Here is a 26,441-nt window from a genome sequence, read left to right on the forward strand (position 1 = left end):
ACATGGGGGGCGGGGACATATGCAAACCCTACAACCTCACACCTTCTGGAGAACTTAGTAAGCTGTAATGCCACTTATCCATGTCCCTGGCAGATCTCTGCTGCATGGCCTGGCACCCCAGTTTTGACATAAGGTCACGAACAGGGCTTTCCTACCCTCAGACTTCATACCCCAGCTCTCATTTCTCTCCAGCCTGCCCCTCCCCCAGGGCTGCTTCTGGACCAGGGGAGCCAGACCAGCTGTGGGTTCCCCATCGGCAGGGCTGTAGCCCCCTGCAGGACCCCTGCCCCCTGACGGCATAACTTTCCTATCTTGTTCTCCAAAACTGCAGAGAAATGTCTACAGCTTACAACAAAGAGCCCCCCCTTCTCTGAACCCCACACTGACAGCAGGGCTGGGTACAGAGGACAGAGAGGTGGTTCTTTCCATAAATTCCCCCTTGACTTTGTCACAAAGGCTGCCACTGGGATTACCAGCGGCAGTTCCAGAGTCACTGCCTGAGTTCAAATGCCACTCCTGTGTCTTAGCAGCCGTGTGCCTCAGTTTCCTCATCTATAACTTGGGGACCACCTACCAGCCACCTCCTGGGATCGAATGTGTGAACCACATAGAGTTTAGCCCAACGCCGGAAACAGGCTCACACGATAAGCCCACAACATACACCAGCTCTTGGGAGTATTCTTGGTACACTCCCATCCAAGCAAAACCACAGCGTAAAAACCACCCCTGGGAGTTCCCATCGTGGCTCAGTGGTTAACGAACCTGACTAGTATCCATGAGGACTCGGGTTCGATCCCTGGCCTCGCTCAGTGGGTTAAGGATCTGGTGTTGCCAGGAGCGGTGGTGTAGGTCGCAGACACGGCTCAGATCTGGCATTGCTGTGGCTCTGGTGTAGGCGGGCAGCGGCAGCTCCTATTGGACCCCCAGCCTGGGAGCCTCCATGTGCCACGGGTATGGCCCTAAAAAGTAAAAATAAAACCAAAAAAACACACCCCTATCAGCTCTAATGACAAATGAAGAGTCAAAAATCAAACTTCTTAGAAGGCTGTGCTTATTCCCACTGGTCACTGGGCAGAGCGAAACACACGTGGTTCATGGAAACACGATGTTCTACTTAGTTGGGTTCAGACAAGCAGATCAAGGCTTCAGTCCGTCGCGCCTGGCGTGGCCAGTGCCTGACAAACACCGCAAAGGGAACCTCACACCCGCCACCTGATGCAGGGCTGGGGAAGGGGGGCCCTGCCCACGTGCGGAGGGAGCAGATGTGAGCAATCGCCAGATTCAAGTGTCCTCAGAAGCCACCGCGGCTTCGGCAGAGGCGAGCCATCTAGCCGGACAACCCTGCAGACACTAACCAGACACCCCAGCCGAGCTCACTGTCCCCTGAGGCCTCTCGGAGCCAGGCAGGAGGGAACAGCCCAGCTCTGTGTCGTCGGCCGAGACCGCGCCCCTCGGGGAGGGTAAAACAGGCGGCTGGTCCTCAGCTCCCATCACCAAGATCCTGGGGCGGGGGAAGGAGGAAGGGTTTATTTGGTGGGCATTCCTCTGGTCAGGGTAGATCTCCTACAAGAAAGGACCCGTGGCCAGAAAGGGCAAAAGAAAGACGCGTTTACAAGGGCCTACCACGTACTGTCTACACAGCTGCCTCGAAAGATGGGCACTGTGATCCCATTTTACAGATGAGAAGTTGAGGCTCTTGGTTGGAAATGACATTATGCTCAACTTCCCACCCCACGGGGCTGGGTTAAACTCCCAGTTGGCCTTACAATGGAATACCATGGAGCTCTTTTTCTCCTTGCTATGCCCCTGGCATGTGGAAGTTCCTCCCCACACACGCCCCCTGGCCAGGGATTGAACCCAAGCCACTGCAGTGACAACACTGGATCCTTAACTTGCTGCGCCACAAGGGAACTCCCCAAGGAGCTCTTGTAGAGGACAATATGTCATTACCGCTTTCTCACGTCTTTAAATGAAAATTAGGAGAAAAAGGCAGCATGCCTGGGATGCTTGGCTTATTTTAATGAAAGAATTACATCTATCAAATAGAAGGAAAAATTCATCTTGAAAAATGTATAATAAAGTTTGACAGAGGTAGGATTACCATTAATCCGCATTTTTTTTTTTTTGCTTATCTGCATTTTCACATTTAAAAAGTTATGTTTCATATGCATTGCTGGTCAAATCAAGAGGAAGCAGCAGGCAGGCTCTAGAAAGCTTAGGAGCCCGAGATCATGCAGCCTGTAACTGGAGGAGCTGAAGTTTGAACCCAAGTCTATCCAGAGCCAAGACTGAAGCTTTCTCTGTTGCACCGCCACACCCTCTCCCAGAAAGCAGCTGCCGTTGGCTCAGCGGCTAATGCTTAAGTCAGTCTGCCAGGGCCACGGGCTCTGCATTCCAGAGTAATCGTGGGGTCACTGCGGCAAGGCTGGGAAAGCCAGCTCCACGTTCAGGAAGCACCGGCCTTTCTAGTGCCTCCCGAGGCTGTTCCCTAACTGCAAATAGAACTGCCTCTGCCCAGCTGCAGGGAGCGAAGACGCCTGCCTTGATGGGACACCCTGCATGAGGCACTGGGGACCTGGTGGTCCCGCCAGAGCAGGATGGACATCGGAAGGCCACCTCTAAGTGGGTGACACCCAAGAGTGACAGGAAAGCAGCGAGAAGCTGATGGCCACCTCCACGGCCTGGCTATGGCCCCAGCTGAGCATCAGAAGGGCTCGGAGGTGAACAGAGATGCCGGCTCCTCCGAGCATCCACAGGCCTGAGCACAGCTGCTCCCATGAGGGGACAGGCCCAGAGCCTTGATGGGCCGGATGCAAAGTGCAACCAGCACTGGGACAAACTGACCTGGGTTTGAATCCCAGCCTCCGTCGCTACTGACTATGACCTTGAAGACGTCCTGAACTTCTGCAGGCCTCAGTGTGCTGCCCTCAATTCAGAAAACACGTTTAATATAAAACACTGCTCGTCTCCAACAGCATCCATGTCCACATGACTTCAAGAAAATACATTTTAAACCATCTTAGAAACATGATAAAGGATGGTGGTATCCTTGCAAAATACACAAAGAAGGTAACAAGAAGCAAGAAGATGTATGACACACTTACTTTCCCCAAATGAGATGTTTGGCTTATTCCTAAAAGGGGCAGAAAACGATCTTAGAGGCCAGTTTTCTCTAAAAGAGCAATGTATGTGCCTTGCTCAGAGCAGACCTCGAAACATGAACTCTCACCAGGAGGAATTTCACCCCCAGGCGATGATCTAACTAAATAGCATCTTCATTATATCACACTGTCTTCTCATCGGATTCTGTGCTCCTTATATGGGTCCCTCGCTTTATAAATTACAGAAGGCATATATCTCGAGCAAGCATCACAAGGCTTTGGAACCCGCTGCACGGATGAGGGGTCCGGGGCTCCGTGCTGGGTTCACAGCCCAGTCAGTGGCCGAGGAGTGTCTCCAGGCACCCGGTGTCACAGCCAACATCCTGTCTTCAGTTCCGGGCATTGGGTTCCCATCCAGACCACGGTCTGACTCACACTTTCCCGACACAGAACCCGACTGTCCTCTCCGCAAAGTTAGAACACGTACTCCCTGGCGGAGTCAGGCTCAGAGTGCCTCCTCTGGAACGAGCTCACGTTCTTGCAACAAAGACGGAAGCTGCAGCCACAGGGAAAGCAGAGCGCCTGGCTAGGCTCTGAGGAGTAGCAACGGAAGTGGATCAGCCCATCCTCACCCTCGCAGTGTCTGACGGCTGCATGGACACGCATGGCAGACCCTGCTTCTTCTCGGTCCCTGCCATCTGAAGGCAAGGGGACCCAGCCGCTGGCTGTCTGTACTGGCCTCGGCCAGGAACTGGGTGTGGGCAGGCCCACCTGGCACCAGCTGCCTGCCAGAGCAGTGCTGAAAGGGCTCCTGCGACCCAGGCACCCGAGCTGCCTGTCACTGGGGCAGTCCTTGGGCTCCGCGGTGAGCTGAATGGTGCTTCCCTCCCACCCAAAGTCACCTCCAGACAGAACCCCAGGATGAGACTTTTTTAATTTTTATTTTATTTTTTGCCTTTGAGGGCTGCACCCATGGCATATGGAGGTTCCCAGGCTAGGGGTCGAATCAGAGCAGCAGCTGCCGGCCTACACCACAGCCACAGCAATGTGGGATCCAAGCCGTGTCTGCCACCTACACCACAGCTCACAGCAACACCAGATCCCCAACCCACTGAGCAAGGCCAGGGATCAAACCCAGAACCTCACGGATACGAGTCGGGTTTGCTTCTGCTGAGCCACAAGGGGAACTCCAGAATGACACCCTATTTGGAAATGGGGTCTCTGCACATGTCACAGGCTAAGGATGTCGGGGTGGAATACACTGGAGTCAGGGTGGGCACTAAATGCAGGGACCTGTGTTCCTACAAGAAAAGGAACCACCCAGAGCAACACACAAGGAAGAAGGCCGTGAGAAGACAGGGCAGAGAGGAGTGATGCCGCTGCAAGCCAGGGAACCAAGGATTTCGGGGAGCCCCCCGAGGCTGGAAAAGGCAAAGAAGGATCTTCCCCTAGAGCCTTCAGCGGGAGCGCAGCCCTGCTGACACCCTGACGTCAGCCTTCTGGCCTCCAGACCCTTGCGAGGATAAACTTGCACTGTTTGGAGCTACCAAAGCGTGTGCGAATCTGTTACAGCAGCCCTGGGAATGCAATTCCTAGGAAACAGCCTCCTCTCTCTTAAAGGCCCAGCCCTCCCCTTCCCAGGGCGGCGTCTCCGCCCTGAGCTCGGGACAGCCTGGTCCTGGGCGCAGGGCTGGAGCTCGGAGCACGGACCTTTGCACACGCGCGCGCACACCCACCCCCACGCACGACTTCTAAGAATAACATGCTGCCAGTAACGGGTTCCAACTCTGTCTTGGAATTGGCTGCCTCCCGGGGGAGGTTTCCTTGTGGTTTGGGTTGAGAGTGCTTTATCCTCTGGCGCTGCTAAGCTGCACGGGAAGAGCCTCTCCAAATTCTCCTGGCCTGGAATGGGAGGCCTCCTGGCCCTGCTGCCCAAGGAGGAGGAGGTCTGCTGCCCTGGGGGTGCCCACCCCAGCCAGGAGGCCCATTCTGCACGTCAAGAGCATGTTCTCACCCGCTCCGGACCCACTGGCTGCCTCTCGTTGGACCCGGAGTTCTATCTCCCCCTGGCTCTCTTTCAACACTCAAGGGTATTTTTTATTAAAGGCCGCTGGAGTGTTACTAAAACAAAATGTAAAACTGCTCCCCTGTTTCCCCTGCGGGTGGGGGATGTGCTGGCTGTGACCCTCCCGCCTCCAGGGCTGGCAGGTGGCCCGGAGTCCGGCCCGCAGGTGGTCTGGGAGCACGTTTTCATCCTGGCTTTGCCACCGCTTTTCTCAAAAACTGACTTTCCCTCTCGGGTCCTCATGGTGCTAACGGCGGGGCAGGCAGGGCAGGAAGGCTGGGGAGCTGCTCCCTGGCACTGATGTGCTAGGAGAATGGATTTCCTTCTCTGCGACACGCTCAGAGGTTTCTGGGCTCGTTCGTCCTTCCTCCATCCTGCGGCACCGCCTCGCCCCAGTGCCGCACAGCCGCCGGGAGGGGCACGGAAGGCCGGCTCCCCATCCATGAGGCAGACACCGTGTCGGCAGGAGAACCGAGCAAAGGAGGCATCAGCAGGAGGCAGGGAAGCAGAGACCAGGTGGAGGATGGCTTGGGCCAGAGAGGAGAGGCAGAGGGAGGGCCCGGGCCAGGATGAGGAGGGCCACAGGGCTGGGGGAGCGCAGGGGAGGCAGAGGGGCTGCTGCCAGGTGGGCAAGGAATTTGGAGTCTTTGCTGGAGGCTGCAGGGAGCTGGGCAGGTGCTCAGGCGAGGGGTGCCGCGCTCCGATCTGGCCTTCTTTAGGAAGTGTTAACATGTTCTGGGGTTCCCAGAACCACCACCTCACATTCCCAGTGGGCTTGGAGAAGGCTGCCAGCAGTTTTTCCATGGTCATCTCGAACAGCAAACACTGGGGGCTGGTCCCCTCTCTCTCTCTCTGCCCTGGGACAACACTCAGCAATATTAGGACTATGGGGTCCAAACTTGAGCTCATGGCTCTGCAGCCATGTGACCCTCCGGCTTCGCAGTTCCGAGCGTGGCCCTGGGGGTCAAGACTCCAGGGCAGAAAGCTCTGCTGCTCACATCTTGAATCTACGACTTAACCTCACTGAGGCTCCGTAGCCCCACCTCTAAAATGGGCCCGTGGTCCGCAAAGACGACAGGCATGTCACAGGGTAGGAAGCAAGTTAAACATATAACCCTCTAGCACCAGGCCGGGCTTAAGACAGATGCTCCATATGTGTGAGCTTCCCTCCTTCTGTGGCAAATCTGGGGTAGGAACTGAGATAAGCGGCTGCTGGAGCCCAGGCAGGAGATGGAGAGGAGGCCGCCCAGAGGAGCAGCTGGGCCTGGGGGGTGTCCGGTGGGAGGCGGGGGGTGTCCGGTGAGGGCTGGCGCTCCGGTCGGTCTGTCCACATCATCAGACCATTTCCCTGCAGCTCGAAACCCAGCAGCAGGATGGCTCAGGCCGGCGGGCCGCTGTGGGCTGGGCCACAGCCTGACGTATGTGCATTTGGCCAGGCTGCCGGGCACAGCAGCTTCATCATCACAGCGCTAAAGTCACTCCCAAGACTCTGGGTGTTTCTTAGCAACGGCCCTGTTTAGGGGAACACTGAGTGCCAGGGGCAGGCTGGCGTGGAAGCTTGTGCAAGACAGGCAGCACCCTCTGTCAACAGGCAGGGTCCCCCCCCACCCCCGCCCTGCAGCCTGGCTCTCTCATGCCAGCTGCTCTCCACTGGGGATCTGGGGCCAGACTGGAAGCCCTCCGAGAGGCAATGAGCCGCCCTGCAGGTCTCCAGGCAGCTTCCAGGCCAAAAGCTCGCAGAGAGGCCCCTGTTATCCCCTCGGCCCCCCAGGCAAAGCCCAGCTGCCATCTGCTGTCCTTCAAACCATCCTGGCAGCTGACAAGGCCCAAAAGGAAAAAAAGAGACGCCCTGCAAAATGCACCAGGCCCTCAAGACTCAGACCCCGGGCTGAGCACAGATACAGAAGACCCCTGAATGGAGCCCAGGAATAGATGGGTCTTTCGTGGAATTTCACAGCTCACAAAGGTGTTTTAGAAAGTTCCAGGATACCAATGCTCGCTGGACTTTTGTTCTTCGGCCAGCCTGAGAGGCAATACGTCATAGTACCTTTGAAAAATGTATTTGGGGGAATTAAAGAATCCTGCCAGGGCCAGGCTTCTTGGTGCAGGCCGTGGAGCTCAGATACGTACTATTCCTACGAACGTTTTCCTGCCCTGATTGCACACCCAATTTAAAATGAATTATCCAATTAAGTCAAGACGGTAACGCATGCTACTTCCAGGAATATGTTGCCAATGACTCTGTCTTGACTGTTCTCCCCCAAACCCCTTCCAATGAAGTCAAGATTGTGCGGTGCATCGTGAGGATAAGCCAGGAGGTTGCTGTGGAGACGGGAGCATTTTTCCTCCTATCACCATTTCAATCTCCTGATGAGAAGGGAGCTGGCAAAGCCTTCGGCCTCCCCCTGGGATGAATGTTCACCGCCAACAAGAAGGACAAAAGCTCCGGTGGACAGAAAAGGATGAGGGAATGGGGCGAGCTTGCAGGGCTCCTTCTGCAGCAACACAGAGTCATGGCTTGGGCTCCCCGGAGCAGAAAACAGTTTGCTGGCGCACATAAGAGGCAGATGCCACCACCTCCCTTCTCTCCCTGGGCTGGGCTTAGGGGAGAACAGGAGTGTCAGAAATATACGGACATTTTATGGGTTGAAGTGTTTTCCCAAAAAGGCAGGGTGAAGCCCCTGGGACCTGCGAACGTGACCTTCTTTGGGAACAGAGCCTTTCCGAGTTAAGAGGAGTTCATGAGGGTGGACTCTAAGTCAGCAGACCTGGGTCCCCCCTTTTATATTTTTGTCTTTTTTAGGGCCGCCCCCTATGGCATATGGAAGTTCCCAGGCTAAGGACTGAATTGGAGCTGCAGCTGCAGGCCTATGTTACAGCCACAGCATCACCAGATCCAAGCTGTATCGGTGACCTACACTGCAGCTCACAGCAATGCTGGATTCTTAACCCACTGAGTGAGTCCAGGGATCGAAACTGGATGCTAGGAGAGTTTGTCACCTGCTGAGCCACAATGGCAACTCCAACCTGGTGTCCTTGAAAGGGGGAACACTGGACACAAAGACATGCCATGTGATGATGGCAGAGGCAGAGACGAGGGATGCAGGTATACGCCAAGGAATGCCAGGGGCTGATGAGCACTGCAGAGGCTGGAGAGAAGCAAGGGGGGGGGGGGGAATGTTTCCCCCGGGGAAGGCTCTCCACCTCTCCACTGGGGGAGCACAGGGAGGTTCAGAGGGGCAGGGAGTATCATTTAAAAGTGAAAGCATCTTTTAAAGTGGAATTTTCAAAACAGCCGAAACAGACATCTTTAAAAAGCACCCCCAAGTGCTCTTGAGAGCTCAGAGGTAAGAAGAGCCATAACACCAGGACCCAGCAGCCCCTCCCGGAGTGTGTGTGGTTGCAGGAAGCTAGCAGAGGCCCTGACTTTCTTCTTGGCACCGGTCTGACTTTCCAAATCGGGGATAAGGAGAGAGTCCTCTAGATTATTACTCTGGCTGATACTTGGCAGCACCTAAGGCCCCTGCCGGCTGTTCTCAGCACTGACCTCGTCGTCGCTCAGCTAATCCCCCCACAACCCTATGATGTCCGCTCTTACACCTGCTCCACAGAAAAGGAAGCTGCGACCAAGAGAGACGAGGCAAAGCACCCACAGTCATGGAGCTGGATTCAAATGCACCCTACGTAGCCCAGACTTCATGCCATTAGCATAGTTCTCACTGTGACAATTGGGGGGGGGAATTCTTTTTTGAGGGACAATGATTAAAGCGCCGCAGCCCCAACCAGATACCACTAGTCTATACGTTGTTCTCTCATGCTTTCTACAAAGTTTTGCACACATTTTCCACGTTTTTTTCTCTCTGCCCATTTCTAAATATTCTGGAATGAACTAAAAATATAACATATAACATATAAAAATAATGGTATCCTCATGCCTGCCTCCTCCGGCAGGAAAACTTCCCTATTAGGACAAACCAAGGGATTGTGCACTTTGAGCCAACAATGAAAAGACAAATATGAACAAAGAACAAAGCCCTCAAGGTAGGGAATCACCTGGTGTAGGCCGCATGCAGAGCAGGCTCTGGATAAGTGTCATGGGTTGGGGGGTCAGGGACCACACGGCACGGCAGACAGGGTCACACGGGGAAGCACGGGCAGCGCAGGGTGGGGCACAGCAAGGGGTGCCCCTGCGGCCAGGGCCTCCACATCCACAAAGACCTTCCTGGAATCTGTCACTCAGGCGAGAGGCCACACCATTTAGGACTGCCACTTTTGTGGGTCAAAATGGTCAGCTATTGGCCAGTTCCTACCATTCAACTTATACATACAAGCCCAGAGTATCAATGGCAGGACTCAAAGCAGTGCTTGTCACAAGGTATAAAACAGTGTGACATGCATATTTGCTCTTTCCCCTCCTCCCACTTTATTTTTCCTCCCCCCACCCGCCCTCGGCTGCTCCGCTTCCGTCCTTCATCTCCCTCCCCTCTCCTCGTCGTTTGAAACTACTGTCGATGTGTAAGGCCCGCTCGTCCTCATCCCCGTGAAGGCGTCGCGGGAGGCCCGCGGCCGTGCGCATGCGCAGCGGAGGGCGGCAGGCGGAAGAGCATCTTCTCCCGCAGCCAAGGCCCTGGACGCCCTGGACAGGAGCCACTCCTGCCCCACGGTCAATGCCAGCTGGCTGCACAAAGGTCACACGGCCAGACGTGAGCTCAGCCCCAGAAGGAGAGGCAAGGGCCACCTGGGGCGGATAGGCCTGCACATAAACAAACACGTCCAAGGTTGCCAAACCCCCAGCGCCGCCAGACTGGCCCACCGGGTGTTGGGAGGCAAAGGAGAGGAACGGCCCAGAAGGCAGGGCGAGCCTTCTGGCCGGGAGCTCGGGCAAGGCTTCCCACCCGAGGCCCCTCGTCCTCATGCGTAGAAGGAGGAGATGCCCGCAGGCCTGTCTCGGGGGCCGCGATGTCAAGAGCCCCGGGGTAGGAAATGCTCGGCACAGACCCTTAGACACACGAGGCTCCAGAATGTGCTGGGTCTCTCAAGGCGCGGAGACTGCTTTCCCCAGAGATTTTGTAACTTGCCCAAGGAAGATCAGGTGTGGTCTAAGCAGCGTGCCTTTGCCCGTCTTTTGGGGGGGGGGGGGATCTTTGGCCCAGGGTCTTCCTTTGTGCTGAAGACACAACACAAGAAGAGTTGCAACCAAGTCACAGACACCATGACACCTTGATTGAAAACAATAAAATTACTTCTTTTTTTTTCAGTCAATCTCAAAGCCCTGCTCTTTGCTCGCTGCCAGCCAGCAAGAGGACCATTTTCCTTCAGAGCCTCCCCCAGCCCCCAAGTCCCATTGTGTAACTTAGAACCTGGGGAAAAACGCAAAACAATAACCATCTGCGAAGCTTTCAGACAGTGCAATTTGCGAGAAGTGCTTTCACATCTTCCTAGGACTCTGCCTTAAGCCGGCACTAATTAATTGCTGCATTAAAGGGAGGCACCTTTTAACATTTCAATGACATAATCATATGCAATTACTATCATATAAAGGAACCCTTTATAATTAATGATGCCTCCACTTCCTGAAATGTGTAATCCTTCTGTCTTGAATTCCAAAGAGGCTGGCAGGAGGAAGGCACTAAATATAGATCAGGAACTAATATTTAAATCAGTTTTTAATTCACCTTTCAACACGAACCCGTAAAACTGGAACAAAAGCTTACCCTTATTAGGACTCTAAATCTTTCTGTCTCTGAGGCTAAATATTCAGCAACCACAAATACGCACAGAAATGGCCAACAATTACAGGTCTGAAATGATGGCCCTTAAATAGCAATAATTTTGTCCTAGGAGACACATCCACTGCTTTTCCAGAAAGGCATTCTAACTCACCCGGACTGTCCCAGCTTTGGTAGCTAGGCTGTATTGTCATTGACAAGGCACCCTGACTTATCCCTGTGACTTGAAAATGAGACTAGTTTTTCTCTTGATCAAGGGAATTGCCCATGAAGTTACAATCCCCAGGACCGTTCTAAGTGCTTAACGTGTGCTGGCTTGTTTGGTTTCTCACAGCAATCCAGAGCCCATGCTGTCAGGAGCCCCACTTTACACATGGGGACAGGAGGTACCCAACTGTTAAAAAATGTGCCCTGGGCCCCATTCCCCCTGCTCCATCCAGAAAAGCCTGTTTGAGTGAATCACTAGCCAGACAGGATAAACAGACTTTCTAGACTGTCACCTTCATTCTGCCACTCAGGCAATGACCCATGAGGACCCCCTCCAGTTAATTTCTGTGATGAGCAAACCTCTGCACCAACCACAGGAGAAAATGCAAGGGAACAAAACTTGACCCGTGCCAACACCCAAAGGGCTTCCAGGAAAAAAATCTCTACCGCACAGTTTTTCTGTAAAACCACCACCCCGACCCCTGCGTACAGAGCCTCTGTTTCGAGCCCTGAGGTTCTTCGCCCTCCGCTCTTCTCTGCTGTCATCAGTGACTTGTGAAAGGAGCGCCCCCTCCCCTAGGCAGCCTCCCTACCAGGGGCAGGGGTTACCTTGTCATAATAGTATCGAAGGGCTCTGCTCAGCTTGTCATAGTTCATGTTTGTTTTGTTTTTGCGGAGTCCCCACAGCTTGGCCACTTCTTCCGCCTTGAGCAGCTTGAATTCACCATCGTTGGAGGTCCAGCAGATCAGGTGCTCATGCTTCTGGTCCAGCAGCAACTGCAACAGGAACTGCCACAGCGTGATTGCACTCTCCATACCTGGGGAGGGAGGGGCCGCGTCAGTGCAGGTGCCAAGCACCCAGCATTCCCCCCAGCCCCCACGCACCCCAGCCCCCGTGAACCTCATCAGAAGTTGCTGCATGTTTATACGCGGCCGTGATTCAGAAACACAGAGATGCCCCGTGATGCTGGTATTCACCACCAGGACAGGATTGCACTGGGAGTAATGTGACAAAATGATGAATGAACTGCCCACTCCTAGAACCAGCGTTCATACAACTGATTCAGCATATTAATGGTCCTTAGCCCCCGGAACGATCGAGACGGTGTCCGCGCCCGCCCGCCCTATCACTCTCTTCGCTGGGTAGCTCATTATTTGTATGAACCTCTGGATCCCTGGTAAGTGCACGTACATAGCAGGTAGGGGCCTGGAGTGTATCAGGCGGTGTGACTACATGAGGAGCTTCATAAGGAAGGGACTTTGTGGGAGTCCTCTCTGTGTTCCCAGAGCCCTGCTAACCAACCCATTCGATAGATGTCTGTGGAACTGAAGAACTGGCCATTGCCACTTGCAAAGTCATTTACTTTCCCAGGCAGAAGGGAAAAACCAAAATTGTCACAAGCACAGAAAGGGGGAAAGCACTTTTTTCTCCCTTATGACAGGAACGCCTACGAAATCTTTCTACTTTGACTCTCCTGTAGACTTAATAGATGCTGTTCCTTCTGCCTAAAATGCTGTTCTCCAGCTTTGGAACCTGCCGAACTCCTATGCATCCATCATGACCCCGTTCGTACAGGACCTTCTTGAGGAAGTTTTCCCCCACGCTCCCAGGCAGTTCTCAACTTCAGACATTTGAGGACTTTCATTGACAACGGGTTCTGATTCTACAAATAACAACTGTAACAACCCATTTGTCTTCTCAACATTTGTTACATGAAAAAAAAAAAAAAAAAGAGGTGGGGTTCTGGTCATGGGGCAGCAGAAATGAATCCGACTAGGAACCATGAGGTTGCAGGTTTGATCCCTGGCCTTGCTCAGTAGGTTAAGGATCCAGCGTGGCCGTGCGCTGTGGTGTAGGTCACAGATGCAGCTCGGGACATGCATTGCTGTGGCTGTGGTGTAGGCCGGCCCTACAGCTCTGATTCAACCCCTAGCTTGGGAACCTCCATATGCCACAGGTGTGGCCCTTACAAAAAAAAAGCAAAAAATAAAAATAAAGAAGAGGTGGCTGGGCTGGCCTCAAAACCTTCACGACAGATCAACCGTCATGCTTGGACAGGTGACGTGCCCTGGGTTTCGATCTGGGAAACCCAGGGCTGAGGGTCCAGGGCAGCAGGGTGGAGGGTGGCAAGTTGGCTCGTGGCACTGACACAAGCTTTCAAGGCCAGCTGCGAGGTGGGGACACAGCCAGTGTGAACGAGGGACCATCCCCGGGGACCGCGGGGAGGAAACGCTGAGATCCAGGAGGCAGCTGGTGTGACCGCAACACGAGGACCGCGGGAAAGACCTGTGCCTCCGGGAGACCCAGAAGCCAGAGGCACCGCCTCGGGGGGCTTCTTTGCACCCAAATTTGGGTCAGCGCTACAGCGCCTCTCATGCCATCGTCTTAACAGGGCAGCTGTCAGCCTGACAGACCCTTTTTCCCCCTTTCCACACGGGAATGGATGTGAAAATACCTAGCCCTCCAATGAGTATTCATTTCCTTATTTCCTTTCACATGTTTCGCCAAAAGAATATATTTTATTGTTTCTCTGAGCAATGCGGGTTTCTCAGTTAAAGGGAAGCAGATCAGGAATGTTCTCTGAATGCCCACAGGGCGTTTTATTTACGGCTCTTTAAAGGAGATACTCTTTACAGAAATCAGTCTTCACCACAATGGCCAGTCTAGGAGACAGTAAATCATTTCACCGTGGGATCAACGCCGCCTCTGCATCTCCCCAGTCTCGTAAGTGCAGCCACAGAGAGCATCCGCAGCAGCCCGCAGGCTCTCACTCCTCGGACCAACTGCCCTTCCCAGTCTTTGGGGACGAGCCACAACGTTCTTCCCATCATTGGCACGCGGAACTGCAAACGTTGTCTCACCTCCTCTGGTGTGTCCTCAGCCAAACACTTCAAAGAGGCGACTTTCTAACATCTTTGCAACTTGAAGTGGAGGCTCAGAGGACAGTGTTCCGAAGGAGGGAAGATGGCCAGGGAGGTTAGAGCCTGGACAGAAGGGATTTCCAGGCCAGGAAGGACAGTGATCAGCCCCCTGCACCTCCCCTACCTTCAGTGGACTCCAACGGTCCTATTCCAGACGGGACAGGAGGGCAACGCAAACATCGCCACGCGTTTGACACTTAGCACTTCGATCCACCAGGACCCCGCAGAGCTTCCTGTGCTTCCTGGAATCCCTTCCGTGGCGTCCCAACCCCATGTGTTAGAGCCACGTGCTCTGGGCATAAATGACAAGGACCCACGTGGGAGACTGGACACGTGCTCTTCTCAATCCTATCCTCCTCCCTTTCCAGGGACCGGGCAGCAGGGACCTACACTGGCTGGAAGACTTCTCTCCTATCCCACTGCATTTGGCCTTGGCCGTGTGATCTGATTCGACTCCTGGCATGCTGCGCAGCAGTGACCATGTGCTGATGCTCAGCCGAGATCTGAGCGTCTCCCCATGTTTGCACTGTAACGCTTGTGTTCCTGATACTCCTGGGAAGCAGCTGCCCCAAAATGAGACACGTGGAGCCATCCTGAGATCAACCCACAACCCACGATCTAAAACAGCATCCCCGAGGCCAACCACGGAGAAAAGTAAATGCTGTGGTAAGCCAGTGACTCCGGAGGCATTTGTTATGCGGCAGCATCACAGCAATAGGTGGCAATTACAATGCCCAGTGTCTTGATCTCAAAAAATGCTCACTTTGCTGGGGTACTATATCTTTACCCTGTGGGCTTCCGTTCATAATCATGAGGTGTGTCCAGACCTGCAAACGCATGCTCTGAGATGTGGGGGATCAGCCATCACGTCCTTCCTCAAAGGGCTAAAAGTGGGCCACAGAAATGGCCGTGGCCGTGACCTCTGCCAAGAGGAGGAGGAGGAGAGAAGCAAAGAAAAGGGAGACATACACGAGTAGAGAGTGACACAGCAAAGGAACAAATGGTTACAATAGGGACCCCCTCATCAGGGCTCCCCCAGATTTCTGGAACAGATGAACAGATGAACGGGGCCAAGGGGAAGCACTGGCTGAGAACCGGGAATCACGGAGCTCCCCCGACCCCAACTCAGTGGTGGGCTGGGGACCATGCCCTTCGCCCTCGCCCAGGTGTCGGAGCCAGGCCTTGGCTGAGGATGGGAGGATCCCCCAGAGGGGCCTGGGCGTAACAGGTTCTACCGGAGGCAACCAAGGCATCAGGCCACCCCTGCCTGATGCACGTCAAGCCTGGGCTGAAGGCCTGGTGCTCCTTCTCCAGCTCCCCGGCCACTCCGCCAGGCCGGTGGCTCTGCCAGTTTCACACACGTCTTCCTGTCAGAAAGCCAGCCACATGTTACTGAGAGATGAGTCTCAAAAACATGTCCCCATGAGCTTCTCGCAGCCACAAACATCTGTCACCTCCTCTATACTTGGCACAAGTCATTCTGGACCCTCCCGCCCTCTCTCGCCACAGCCGGAGCCTGGGGTGGGATGACAACGGTTGAGGGGTGGCGGGGGACAGGAAGGGGAGGACAGGGACCCAGGGCTGGGGAGGCAGGCGGAGGGGCCACCCGCTGACATCACTGCTGTGGTCCCTGCCGTTCAGGGGACGCACTGTTCCGTGGACTTCAGTTCTAACTTTAATTTAGTGTAACTCTGATGACGTTTCATCTCTTCCACAGCTGTTTTCACACACGACCATGCTTCACATTCTATCACACCTCTGCCAGCTACAGACTGTGTCCCCTCGGGGACAATGGCAAAGCAAACGAGCCTAACATGGGGACTGAGCAAGGGACCCTCCCCTAACCACCAATGCATAGTAGCAAATTTATCCAAACGAAGGCTCTGCGCCAGAAAAAAAAAAAAAAAAAAAAAGCGTTTAAAAAACTTAATTCTGTGATGCCTAGGATTCTTTGCAAAGTCCTATATCTTTTTTTTTTTTTTTCCCCAGCTGCACCTGTGGCATATGGAAGTTCCTGGGCCAGGGATCAAATCTGAGCCATAGTTGCGGCAGGGCTGGATCCTTAACCCACTGTGCCACAGAGGGAACTCCTAAAGTCCTATACCTTAGCAATGTGGGTACAATAAAATCCGATTTCTCTGGCTGCCACCATAAGGAATGTGTGTAATTCAGACAGCATTCTATGGCCCTGATTAAATAAAAATTTCAAGAAAGTGTTGCTACTTGAGAGTTATATTTACTATCTTATTATGCAAATGGGGGTGTGCTTCAAGACAAAACGCTTCATCAGCCTAACCTCCTCTCACCGATTTCCCACAACCCTCTGCTTAAAATAGACAGCCCATGAAAGACATGCTATAATTTAAAAAGAAATTCCAAATCAAATGTTCTGCTGGTTTGAAAATGCGGCTCCTTGCTGCCCCAGACCTTATTTTGAATGGATGCTATTTTATCAGGAACTGCAGTGTCATTCTTGACGCAACATCAAACCCTACACTGTTATATTTAGGAAGGTCCACTTTTAAAGCATCACTGCTCTTACAGGAAGAAGTATCCTCAATGTCAGATGCTTTCTTACCCCACAGACTGCACCTGCACCCGCTGCCAGCCATGGGTGGTCGCTCACCACTTCTGCTGGGAACTAACCAAAGCCAATCGTCACAGCAGCTGGCAGACCTCCTCCAGGCCTCTCTGGAGAACAGAGCTACCTGCTACTGGCCCAGCCTATTCCTTTGTAACGTACAGCCTAGATCTTGCCTCAGCGGAATATAGTTGGAGCATTTAGAACAGTCTGTCAAATCTGAATCACGCACATACCTCCTCCTCTTTTTTTTGGCAGCAGGTGGAAGTTCCCAGGCCAGGGATCAAACCCAAGCCACAGCAGCCACGCAAGCTACAGCAGTGACCATGCCAGACCCTTAAGCCACTGTGTCACCAGGTAACTCCCACACTTACCTCCTTTAAAGGAGCAGGAGGTAAAAAATCGGTTCCTACGTTGACAAATCATCTTCACTAAAATTTTTTATTATAGTATCCCTTTAATAGAAGGAAGAGCAATTCCTTCTATTAAAGGGAGGTTATGGCTTGGCAGGTGAAGAACGCAACATAGCATCCGTGAGGATTCGAGTTGAATCCCTGGCCTCACTCAGTGGGTTAAGGATCCTGCATTGCCACAAGCTGCGGTGTAGGTCACAGATGTGGCTTGGATATGGTGTTGCTGTGGCTGTGGTACAGGCTGGCAGTTGCAACTCCAATGCAACCCCGAGCCTGGGAACTTCCCTATGCCACCGTGTGGCCCTAAAAAGAAAAGTATGTATATGATAGATTGTTCCCACCCTCTTCAAATTAACAATTAATTTTGAAGAAAAAAAAAAAAACCCCAATTATAGTTCCTATAGCTCAGCAGTAACAAACCCAACTAGCAACCATTAGGATGTGGGTTCCATCCTTGGCCTTGTCCAGTGGATTAAGTGTCTAGCAGTGTGATGAGCTGTCACAGACAGGGCTCGGATCCTGCGTTGCTGTGGCTCTGATGAGGGCCAGCAGCTGCAGCTCTGATTCCCGTAGCTTGGGAACTTCCATATGCCACATGTGTGGCCCCACGAAGCAAAAAAGAAACAAAAAACAAACCCCCATTAATGTTGTATATGACACATGAGGTTTTGCTGAAGGGCAACCAACCAGAAGATTATGGCAATGACTGAGCCAATGGACGGTACTTCGAGTACGGTGTATGTATGGGATTATACCCTCTAAAGACTCAACTCTCCCTCCAGTTTTATCAATTTCTTTTTTTGAGGGTCCATTTTATTCCAAGACACCATCTGGGTATTTGGGGCACATGAGAAAACAAAGGAGAGGAGAGCTTGGTCCTTCCAGAGCTTTCACCCCAACGGGAGAAGACAGGCCGTAAACGGCAAACACCTGACTATCAAAACGCACAGTATGCGGGCAGAAGAGGGTTACGGGGAAACGCAAGCGGAGCAGGGTTAGGGGGTGGGAGCCTGGGCTGTGTGAGCAGCCAGGCACGGACGGCCTGAGAAGCGAAGAGCTGAGAAGGACCTTTGCTAAAACATAACTTTCCAAATGGGTAAAGGCATGGCTCCAAATGAAGACATGCTCAAGATTTTGTTTCACTCAGTCAAGCAGGGAACCTGGCAGATGGTCTAACGAGATCAACAAAGACTTTGAAGAATAAAAGCACGTATCATTTAGGAATACTGAAATACATGCATAAATAGGGCTACGAGAGGCGTCGGCTGAACACCCTAAGATGGGATGTGCCTGTTGACAGACAATGGCCTTTCTGCTCTCAGCTACTTACAAGGAACAGAACAGGAAGAGAGCGTCCCTAAAATCAGAAGCACATCATCCAGAGGGGTTGTTCTCTAGTCTGGACAATGCAAGCCCAATTTTTTCTCTACGACGTGCAGCAGGTGGGAGGACGACCCCTTCTGTCTATTTGGGAGGCAGCACAGTGGGCAGGAGCAGACTCAGAGCCAGACTCTCCAGGTTCAAATGCAAGTACCGGTCCCGCCTGGCGGTGGGACTTTGGGTGAGTTACTTCACCTCCCTGTGCCTCAACATCCTCAATGAGAAGATGGGGACGATGACAGTAAAAGCATCCCTCTTACAGGGATCTTGCAAGGATGACATGAGTTACCAAGCAGGCACGTGAACCATACCGGTACGTGGTTTGTGTTATTCAAATGTTTACTATTATTTTTTAAGCAACAGGGAAAGCTTCATAGACATGTTGTGAGGGCATGTGGCTTTGACCTAGTTCAAAAGCAACATTTAGATCCCATAGCCACGCTGGTTCTTTGTTCATGAGGCAATGACCCCAATACAGGCACTGAAATCCAGGGAGAAGCTTCAGCTCTTTGGTGACTGCTGTTTACAAGGTGACCTGGAGTATAATGACGTCTCTTTTTTTTTTTTTTAGACTACCATCAGAAAGTGAAAGAACATTAACAGATACACACTCCTGCCTACAAAACTGATAAACAAGGACCTACTGTGTGGCACCGGCAGCTATAGTCAATATCTTATAATTACCTGTAGTGGAAAAGACTCTTTTTCAGATTCATATAGAAATATACTTTTATATGTGAATATATATAAAACTGAATCACTCTGCTGTTCACCTGAAACTAATACAACATTGTAAAGCGTTTTTAAAAAATAAATAAATAAATAAGACAACAAATTAAAAAAAAAAAATTCTAGCAGAAAATTCAGATCCCTGAGCATATATACACTGAGTTTGGTGTAAGAAACACTGGTTTAAAATGCTTAGCCTGGAGTTCCCATCGTGGTTCAGTGGTTAATGCACTCAACGAGCATCCATGAGGACGTGGGTTCGATCCCTGGCCTCGCTCAGTGGGTTAAGGATCTGGTGTTGCTGTGGGAGCTGTGGTGTAGGTCACAGATGAGGCTCCGGTCCCACATTGCTGTGGCTGTGGCTTAGGCAGCGGCTACAGCTCCAAATGGACCCCTAGCCTCGGGACCTCCATATGCCGCGGGTGTGGCCCTAAAAAGACAAAAAACAAAAAACAGAAAAACAAACAAAAAGCTTAGCCTGAGGCCTCCAAGATGTTGCAGCTCCAGCAAAGGTGGCCCTTGGGTGCTCACACCTCCCTCGGAGCTAATCCTTCTGCCCCTGTGCCCCTGGAGCAGGAGAGGGAGTCGAGTGGATGAGAGCTGTTGGACTGGGGAGAGAACAGAGAAGGGGTCTAACTGACGACCCAAGGGACAGCCAGGATGGCGCTGCCTGTGAGGATGGAGCCCCAGGCACATTCCCTGGGCGGGTGGTGGTGGAGAGTAAAAAGTCTGTCCACTGGCACAGAATGGCAGGGACACTTAGGCAGATGCCAAGGGGCTACTTTCCACCTTACTCTGTGTTTTCAACTCTTTTTGCTTTTTTTTTTTTACTTTTAAAAATGTATTTCATTTTATTTTTTGATTGGTAGGGCCACACCTGAGCCATAGGGAAGTTCCTGGGCTGGGGGTGGAATCAGAGCTGCAGCCGCTGGTCTACGCCACGGCCTCAGCAACACCAGATCCAAGACGCATCTGTGACCTATGCTGCACGGAGTGGCAACGCCAGATCCTTAACCCAGTGAGGGAGGCCAGGATCGAAGCCGCATCCGTATGGAGACAATGCCAGGTCCTTAACCACGGAGCCACAGTGGGAACTCCTCTTTTTGTTTTTGAGAAATGCAAACAGTATCCTTGAGTCTTTCTCTAATCTGGATGGAGGCTCAAGGAGCAGGAAGCTACAGACTGAGTATACGGATCCCTGGTGCCCCCCTCGGCCCTGTGAGAGCCCTCAGGCCACGCCGCCCTATCACAGCCTTGGCATCTCCGTCGGGTCAAGGGTACTAGCCACCAATCCTCTGGGCATACCAGCTAAACCCATGCACACTTCCTCGACCACAGGGTGGGGGTGGGTGGCACTGGACACCTTGCACAAAAGAAGTGAAAGCTGCTCCCTACCCAGGAGTGGGAAACAGGACCAACACTCATGAGACAGGGTGGGGGCAGTAAAATTCAGCCACCGGCCTTGTGCTAAACCAGGCAGCTCAAACAGTAAGGACAATGCACAGCACTGAGAATACCAAAAAGCCACCCAGATCCTCCCAGACGGACACAATTCACAAGCGCACACACGCGCTGACACACTCATGCCAACGGGCCTTATAGCACTTGCCACAGTCTGTCTCGAAGCGTGGGTCATGCCATCCTTAATCTGTCTTTTCCAATTATAAGAGCCTTCTCTCGGCCTTCTCTGCACCTGCTGGGTATTGCCTATGAGGCCTTTGCCATGTGCCCGCACTTTGCAACATCTCCCTGGATTCGCACAACAGCCTGTGAGTTACATTATTGTTCCCACATTGCAGATGAGGAAAAGTGAGGCCCAGTTGTAGAAGAGCACAGTCTGCTCCTGCGTGGCCAACATCCGTGCAAACTGCTGGCCCCCAGTCCACGATGACATAAGCAGCGAAATTTCAAGTGTTTAGAGAGGAGTTCCCGTCATGCTCAGCGGTTAACAAACCCGACTAGGATCCGTGAAGATGTGGGTTCGATCCCTGGCCTCGCTCCGTGGGTCAAGAATCTGGTGCACAGATGTGGCTCGGATCCCGCGTGGCTGTGGCTGGGGCGTAGGCCGGCAGCTGTAGCTCCAATCGGACCCCTAGCCTGGGACCTTTCATATGTCACGGGTGCAGCCTTAACAAGCAAAATACATACATACATACATACATAAAGTGTTTAGAGACTTTAAAGTGTTGCAATTTGTCGCTGTCATCACATTGTCACCACATCCAAGGATGCGATCAGTAGGCTCGTCTGGTTGGCACAAACTATGGAGCCGTCAGAATCCTGGAGAAGGACCATATGCTAAAATGTGTGAGGTTCAAAGTTAATTTTTCAACTGTAACCCAAAAGCGTGTGAAAATCTAGAACCCACTGATTTCATTAAAAGCTGATTTAAATGTAACCATAACATCAGAAGGTGAATTGTTGGAACTGGCAACTAAGGAAGGAATGAAGATGAATTTTGAAAAGTTGGCAGACTTGGTACATTTTAGATGAAAGTTAAAAAATGAATACCCTGAGTTTGCCAAAGTGGGTTTATTTTATTTTTTTTATAATGATTTTTATTTTTTCCATTAGAGCTGGCTTACAGCGTTCTATCAATTTTCTACGGCACAGCAAGGTGGCCCAGTCACACACACGTGTATACATTCTTTTTTCTCCCATTCTCACGCTCCATCATAAGTGACCAGACATAATTCCCAGTGCTACACGGCAGGATCTCATTGCTTCTCTATTCCAAAGGCACCTGTTAACCCCAAATTCCCAGTCCCTCCCCCTCCCTCTTGGCAACCCCAAGTCTGTTCTCCAAGTCCATGATTGAAATAGGTTGAAAAATCTCTCCTTCCATTCTGGTCAACATACGTCTGTGAAATGGACTTCTTTTGAGTGTAATTAAAACAAAACACAGAAGCAGCTTTTAGACATCATTGCCTGCAAGCAGCGCTGTTATATCCAACCTGGATTAAACTATATCTGCTGCAGTAAAAGTGAAGTATTAATACATTCGGTGTTTGTTTAACGTATTTAATATGGTGAATCTCTATTTCACTTATGACTTTTTTGTTTGGTTAAAATTACACAAGGACAAGAGTTACCAATATTAACAGTACTCTCCACATTAATTGCTTTGATGCGCATTTTGCATGAATATGTAGTTTTTGTAATTATTTTCCCCATTATATTTATACATGTTTATTTTAGGGCCGCACCCGCGGCATATGGAGGTTCCCAGGCTATGGGTTGAATTGGAGCTGTAGCTGCCGGCCTTCGCCACAGCCACACCAGATCTGAGCCATGTCTATGAGCTACACCACAGCTCACGGCAACATCAGATCCTTAACCCACTGAGCGAGGCCAGGGATTGAACCTACGTCCTCATGGATGCTAGTCAGATTCGTCTCCACTGAGTCATGATGAGAACTCACTGTTCTTATTTATTGAAACGTAATCTTATGCTTGCTAAATCTCTAAGTTAAAAACGGGGCTGGTACTTTGGTATTTTTGTTTTTCATTTTATTTTCCTAGTGATTTATTTTTGATAGTATTTTCCAAACTCATCAGCCCACAACGTATGAGAAATCTGCAAACTTGGTCCTTCTCCACAGACGGTGTGAAAAGCACGGCTCTCAAATGTTCACTTCCTGAGTCCTGGCCTTCGTTTTGCTTTTCAAGGCAGCCCTGGCTCTTAGATCACTGCCAGGTCATAGTAGGTGCTCAATAAATACTTGTCAAATGAACGAATGAATAAAACTGAGGTTAGTACAGGCTACAGCCGGCAACACCGCCTCCCACCAAGGGCAGAGAACTGGCGTGAGGGTCAGGATTAGGGTCGGGCTGGCTGGAGAAGGCTCTCCAGAGGCCTAAGGGGATGTGCTCTCCCTCCTTCAACAGCTGCAAACTGAGTTATGGAAATGGTTCTGCTTAGAGAGCTGGCCCAGAATTTCTCCCCTTTCCTCGTGAACATTTGGCTTCTGTTGGGGCATAAAAAGCAGCGTCTGGTGCAGATGGACAGTGCACGGAATCGTGGAGCCAGAGGGAGTCTCGGCAGGGGAGTGGTTGAGGTTTCAGTGGCCGGAAGGCAAGGGATGAACCCTCTCCCACCTTAGAAGAGCAAAGAGTGAGAGGGACCCAGCCTACAGTGGGCGGGACAGGAAGACAGGATGGGGATGGGGGCAGCAAGGACAAAGGTCAAAGAAAGGATCAGTGGGGGGTCTGGAATGAACCAGACGTGCCATCTGCCCAGAGACAACCTCTGACTTGTGCCCGTGAAACAAAGTCCCCCCAAGACTCTTGGATACAGAAAACCAGCGGTTACCAGTGGGGCAACGGGATGCGGGAGGGGCAAGGGGGGGGGGGGAGAGGTACAGACCATTATGTATAAGATAAATAAGCTACAAGGATAAATCGTACAGCACAGGGAATCTAGCTCATATTTTATAATAACTATAAACGGAGTACAGCCTCATAAAATGTTCAATCACTGTATTGTATACCAGAAACTAAGAGAATATCATACATCAACTATGCCTCAATTAAAAACAAAAAACTAAGGCCACCCAGTGGCAGGGGTTACTGTGCTCCATCAAACGCCACCAAGCCTCCGGCTGCTGCCAGCATCACCTTGTCACCCTGCACCAAGGAGGTCTCACAGTGATACTGATGGTAGAAGCGGATGCCTCAAAGATCATCCCTTGAACAAGACTGGGAGCCTTCGTGACTTCTTATTTATAACCTTGTGGGGGGCTTACAGATGGCTTCACCAAACTGTTTAAGCTTCACACCCTAGCCCCAAACAGAGACCCGTCCCTGTCTCTTCTCCGGCTGCCGCTTTCCTCCTAGGTACGAGCTGCCTTCCTCTTCCTGGAGGCCGGCATTCTCTCTGTCTGCCACAAGGTGGCGCCAGAAATCCTACCGTGAGATGCACAGAATCCTTATGCAAAGCATGAGGGTTTTGCTGCCATTCTTAGAAGCCGAAATACCCGCTTCTTTGCTCTTCTCCAAATCCGTGGCAACCTAACACGTCTCTTTGCATGTTCTTGGTTTCATTTTTTAAGTTACCCTAGGTGGGAGCTGAGGGGGCTCAGAATGATTATCTTTGTAAAGCTTACATGTTGTGGGAACTAGAGAAACCAGCCAAATTAAAAAAAAAAAAAAAAAAAGGAAAGAAATGAGACAGCCCAAGAAGAAAAATGCCTGTGTAAGAAGTAAACAAAGTAGATGCTCACATCTTTTAGCTCGTTAAAATTTTCAGTTAGAAAAGCAAGGATGATGAGTCTGAATACTTAATACTGAAAATTCTCTGAAGTGCCACTCCCCTGTCCAGAGCAGCGTCTGCTATGTGTTACTATATTAATCAATGTTCAAAGGAAGGTCAAAAACCGTTTTATTAAAAAACAACCAACCAAGCTTGCACTTCAGCCAAGGAATTGGGAAACAATAATTCATACTATGTCTGCAATAACTAAGCATAGAAAAATTTTAGGGCATTAAGTAAACAAAGATTAATATTTGGTAACCTAAGCAGCACAAATTAAATCAAGCCTTTGTTATATTTGAGAAGCTCAAACAGATTAGTAAACTTTATTTCCGAAAGGCATTTTAATGCTTTTTGGGGGGTGGGGGGCAGGTCTTTTTAGGGCCGCGCCCGCAGCATATGGAAGTTCCCAGGCTAGGGGCTGAGTTGGAGCTACAGCCGCCCACCTACACCACAGCCACAGCAACATGGGATCCAAGCCACGTCTGTGACCTACACCACAGCTCAGGGCAACACCAGATCCTTAACCCACGGAGCCAGGCCAGGAATCAAACCTGCATCCTCTTGGATACTAGTTGGGTTTGTTACAGCTAAGCCACAACAGGTACTCCTGGCATTTTAATTCTTGTCAACCACCGCATGTTTAAAAAAAAAAAAAAAAAAGTGCTGATCTGTGAGGCCAAGTTCAGGTCCCTCAAAGCTCTTTTAATCTATTAAAACCTATTCGTGTTCTTATTCATCCTGTGAGTATCTACAGACCGTCCATGTTTTAAAGAGCAAAGTGAACAGGAAAAGAGAGGGAAGGGAAGCGGCCATCGCTCAGCCTACTTTTTTTTGTTCACCCATTACAGTTTGCAATGTTTTTCAAATCACACTTCTATCCGAGGGAAGAGAATGACTGTTTCAGAGGAAATCACTGATAGCCACTGTAATAACATCATCGGCTGTTCACTGTACATATGACCGGCCCTCTTTCCTCCTGAAACTGTTGTCTGTGGGTAAATGAGAAGCCACTCGGCCGGTTCACTGGTGACTTTTCTATGTGTGAATTTCCTTTGGAAAAGTAAATGGATGGCCACCTAACTCCAGCTGGGACAGTGCGTTTGAGCCTCTGAGCTTCCTCCCACATCCATATTTTCAGGCCGTGTCCCACCCCACCCAGCACCCCCCACCCAGCGCTATCCTCTCCCCCAGTTTCAGACAAGGCCCCCCAGCGAGACAGGAGGGGGTCTGTTCTCACCCTAGGCTGCCTTGCAGATACCGCCCGGATCCCTGCTTTCTCAACATCCCCCAACTTCCTCACGTTCTTGGTCCTGAGTTTGTTCTTTCTGGGCTGGAAGAAGAGGCAGTGACCCATCAACAGGGTAAAGAAATATGTAACTGGTTGTCCCGGGAGCACCTCCTACTTCTCAGCACCTGAAAGCAGCCCGTTGCTCTAAATGAGACGGTGCAGGGGGAAGAGCTCGGCCCTGTGCCTCCTACGCTGTGAGCCTTGCACCAGGCTTAGATGCTGCCTGCATCTGTGCTTCTACGAAGCCTTCAACAAGGCACCTTGTCCGCCAATGGGACTCTTCCTCATCGGCCATCGTGACAACCATATCGCCCCCCAGCAAGTCCAACATGACAGCTGGCAAACAAGAGGCGTTCCTTGCCAAAAGTGAGCCGTGAGTGTCCATTTCTTTACCTTTAAGGTAGGGACTGTGCCCTCTGACCTCAGAGACTCTTCGATCATGTGCTCAAGGACCCAGACATAGGAGAAATTTTTTCTTCTTCCTCGGGAGAAAAATAAGCCTCGTCCACTTCTCCAGCATCGCCCCACGTGGCGCACCAGGGAGGCACTCCCAGCGTGGACAACCGGTGATCGTCAACAGACATACGCACAGCTCCGTGGCGTCTCTTCTTTGAAAACATCAGACACAATTTTATTGGGCAGTCAAGGGAACACAAGCCCGCTAGATCAAAGCGGCCAACTGGTCACCCAGCCTTTCCCAAGTGGGGCTGTAGTTCATTACGGCTCATCGGTTCACCCCATCTACCTCTCTCATATATCAACAAGCCCAGGA

The 26,441-nt window shown here is 51.5% G+C and overlaps 1 protein-coding gene across 2 annotated transcripts in view; it reads right to left on the reverse strand.

Annotated features, from left to right (window-relative positions):
• Positions 1–26,441, reverse strand: part of ELK3 (ETS transcription factor ELK3) — a 69,170-nt gene that overhangs the window by 25,633 nt on the left and 17,096 nt on the right. For both annotated transcript variants that reach the window (XM_047788237.1, XM_047788236.1), the window contains exon 2: positions 11,712–11,920. In XM_047788237.1, the coding sequence (XP_047644193.1) occupies positions 11,712–11,918 (207 nt within the window). In that variant the 5' untranslated portion in view covers positions 11,919–11,920. The remainder of the gene's footprint in view (positions 1–11,711; positions 11,921–26,441) is intronic.

This window comes from Phacochoerus africanus, chromosome 7 (assembly GCF_016906955.1).
Source record: "Phacochoerus africanus isolate WHEZ1 chromosome 7, ROS_Pafr_v1, whole genome shotgun sequence".
NCBI lineage: Eukaryota > Metazoa > Chordata > Mammalia > Artiodactyla > Suidae > Phacochoerus > Phacochoerus africanus.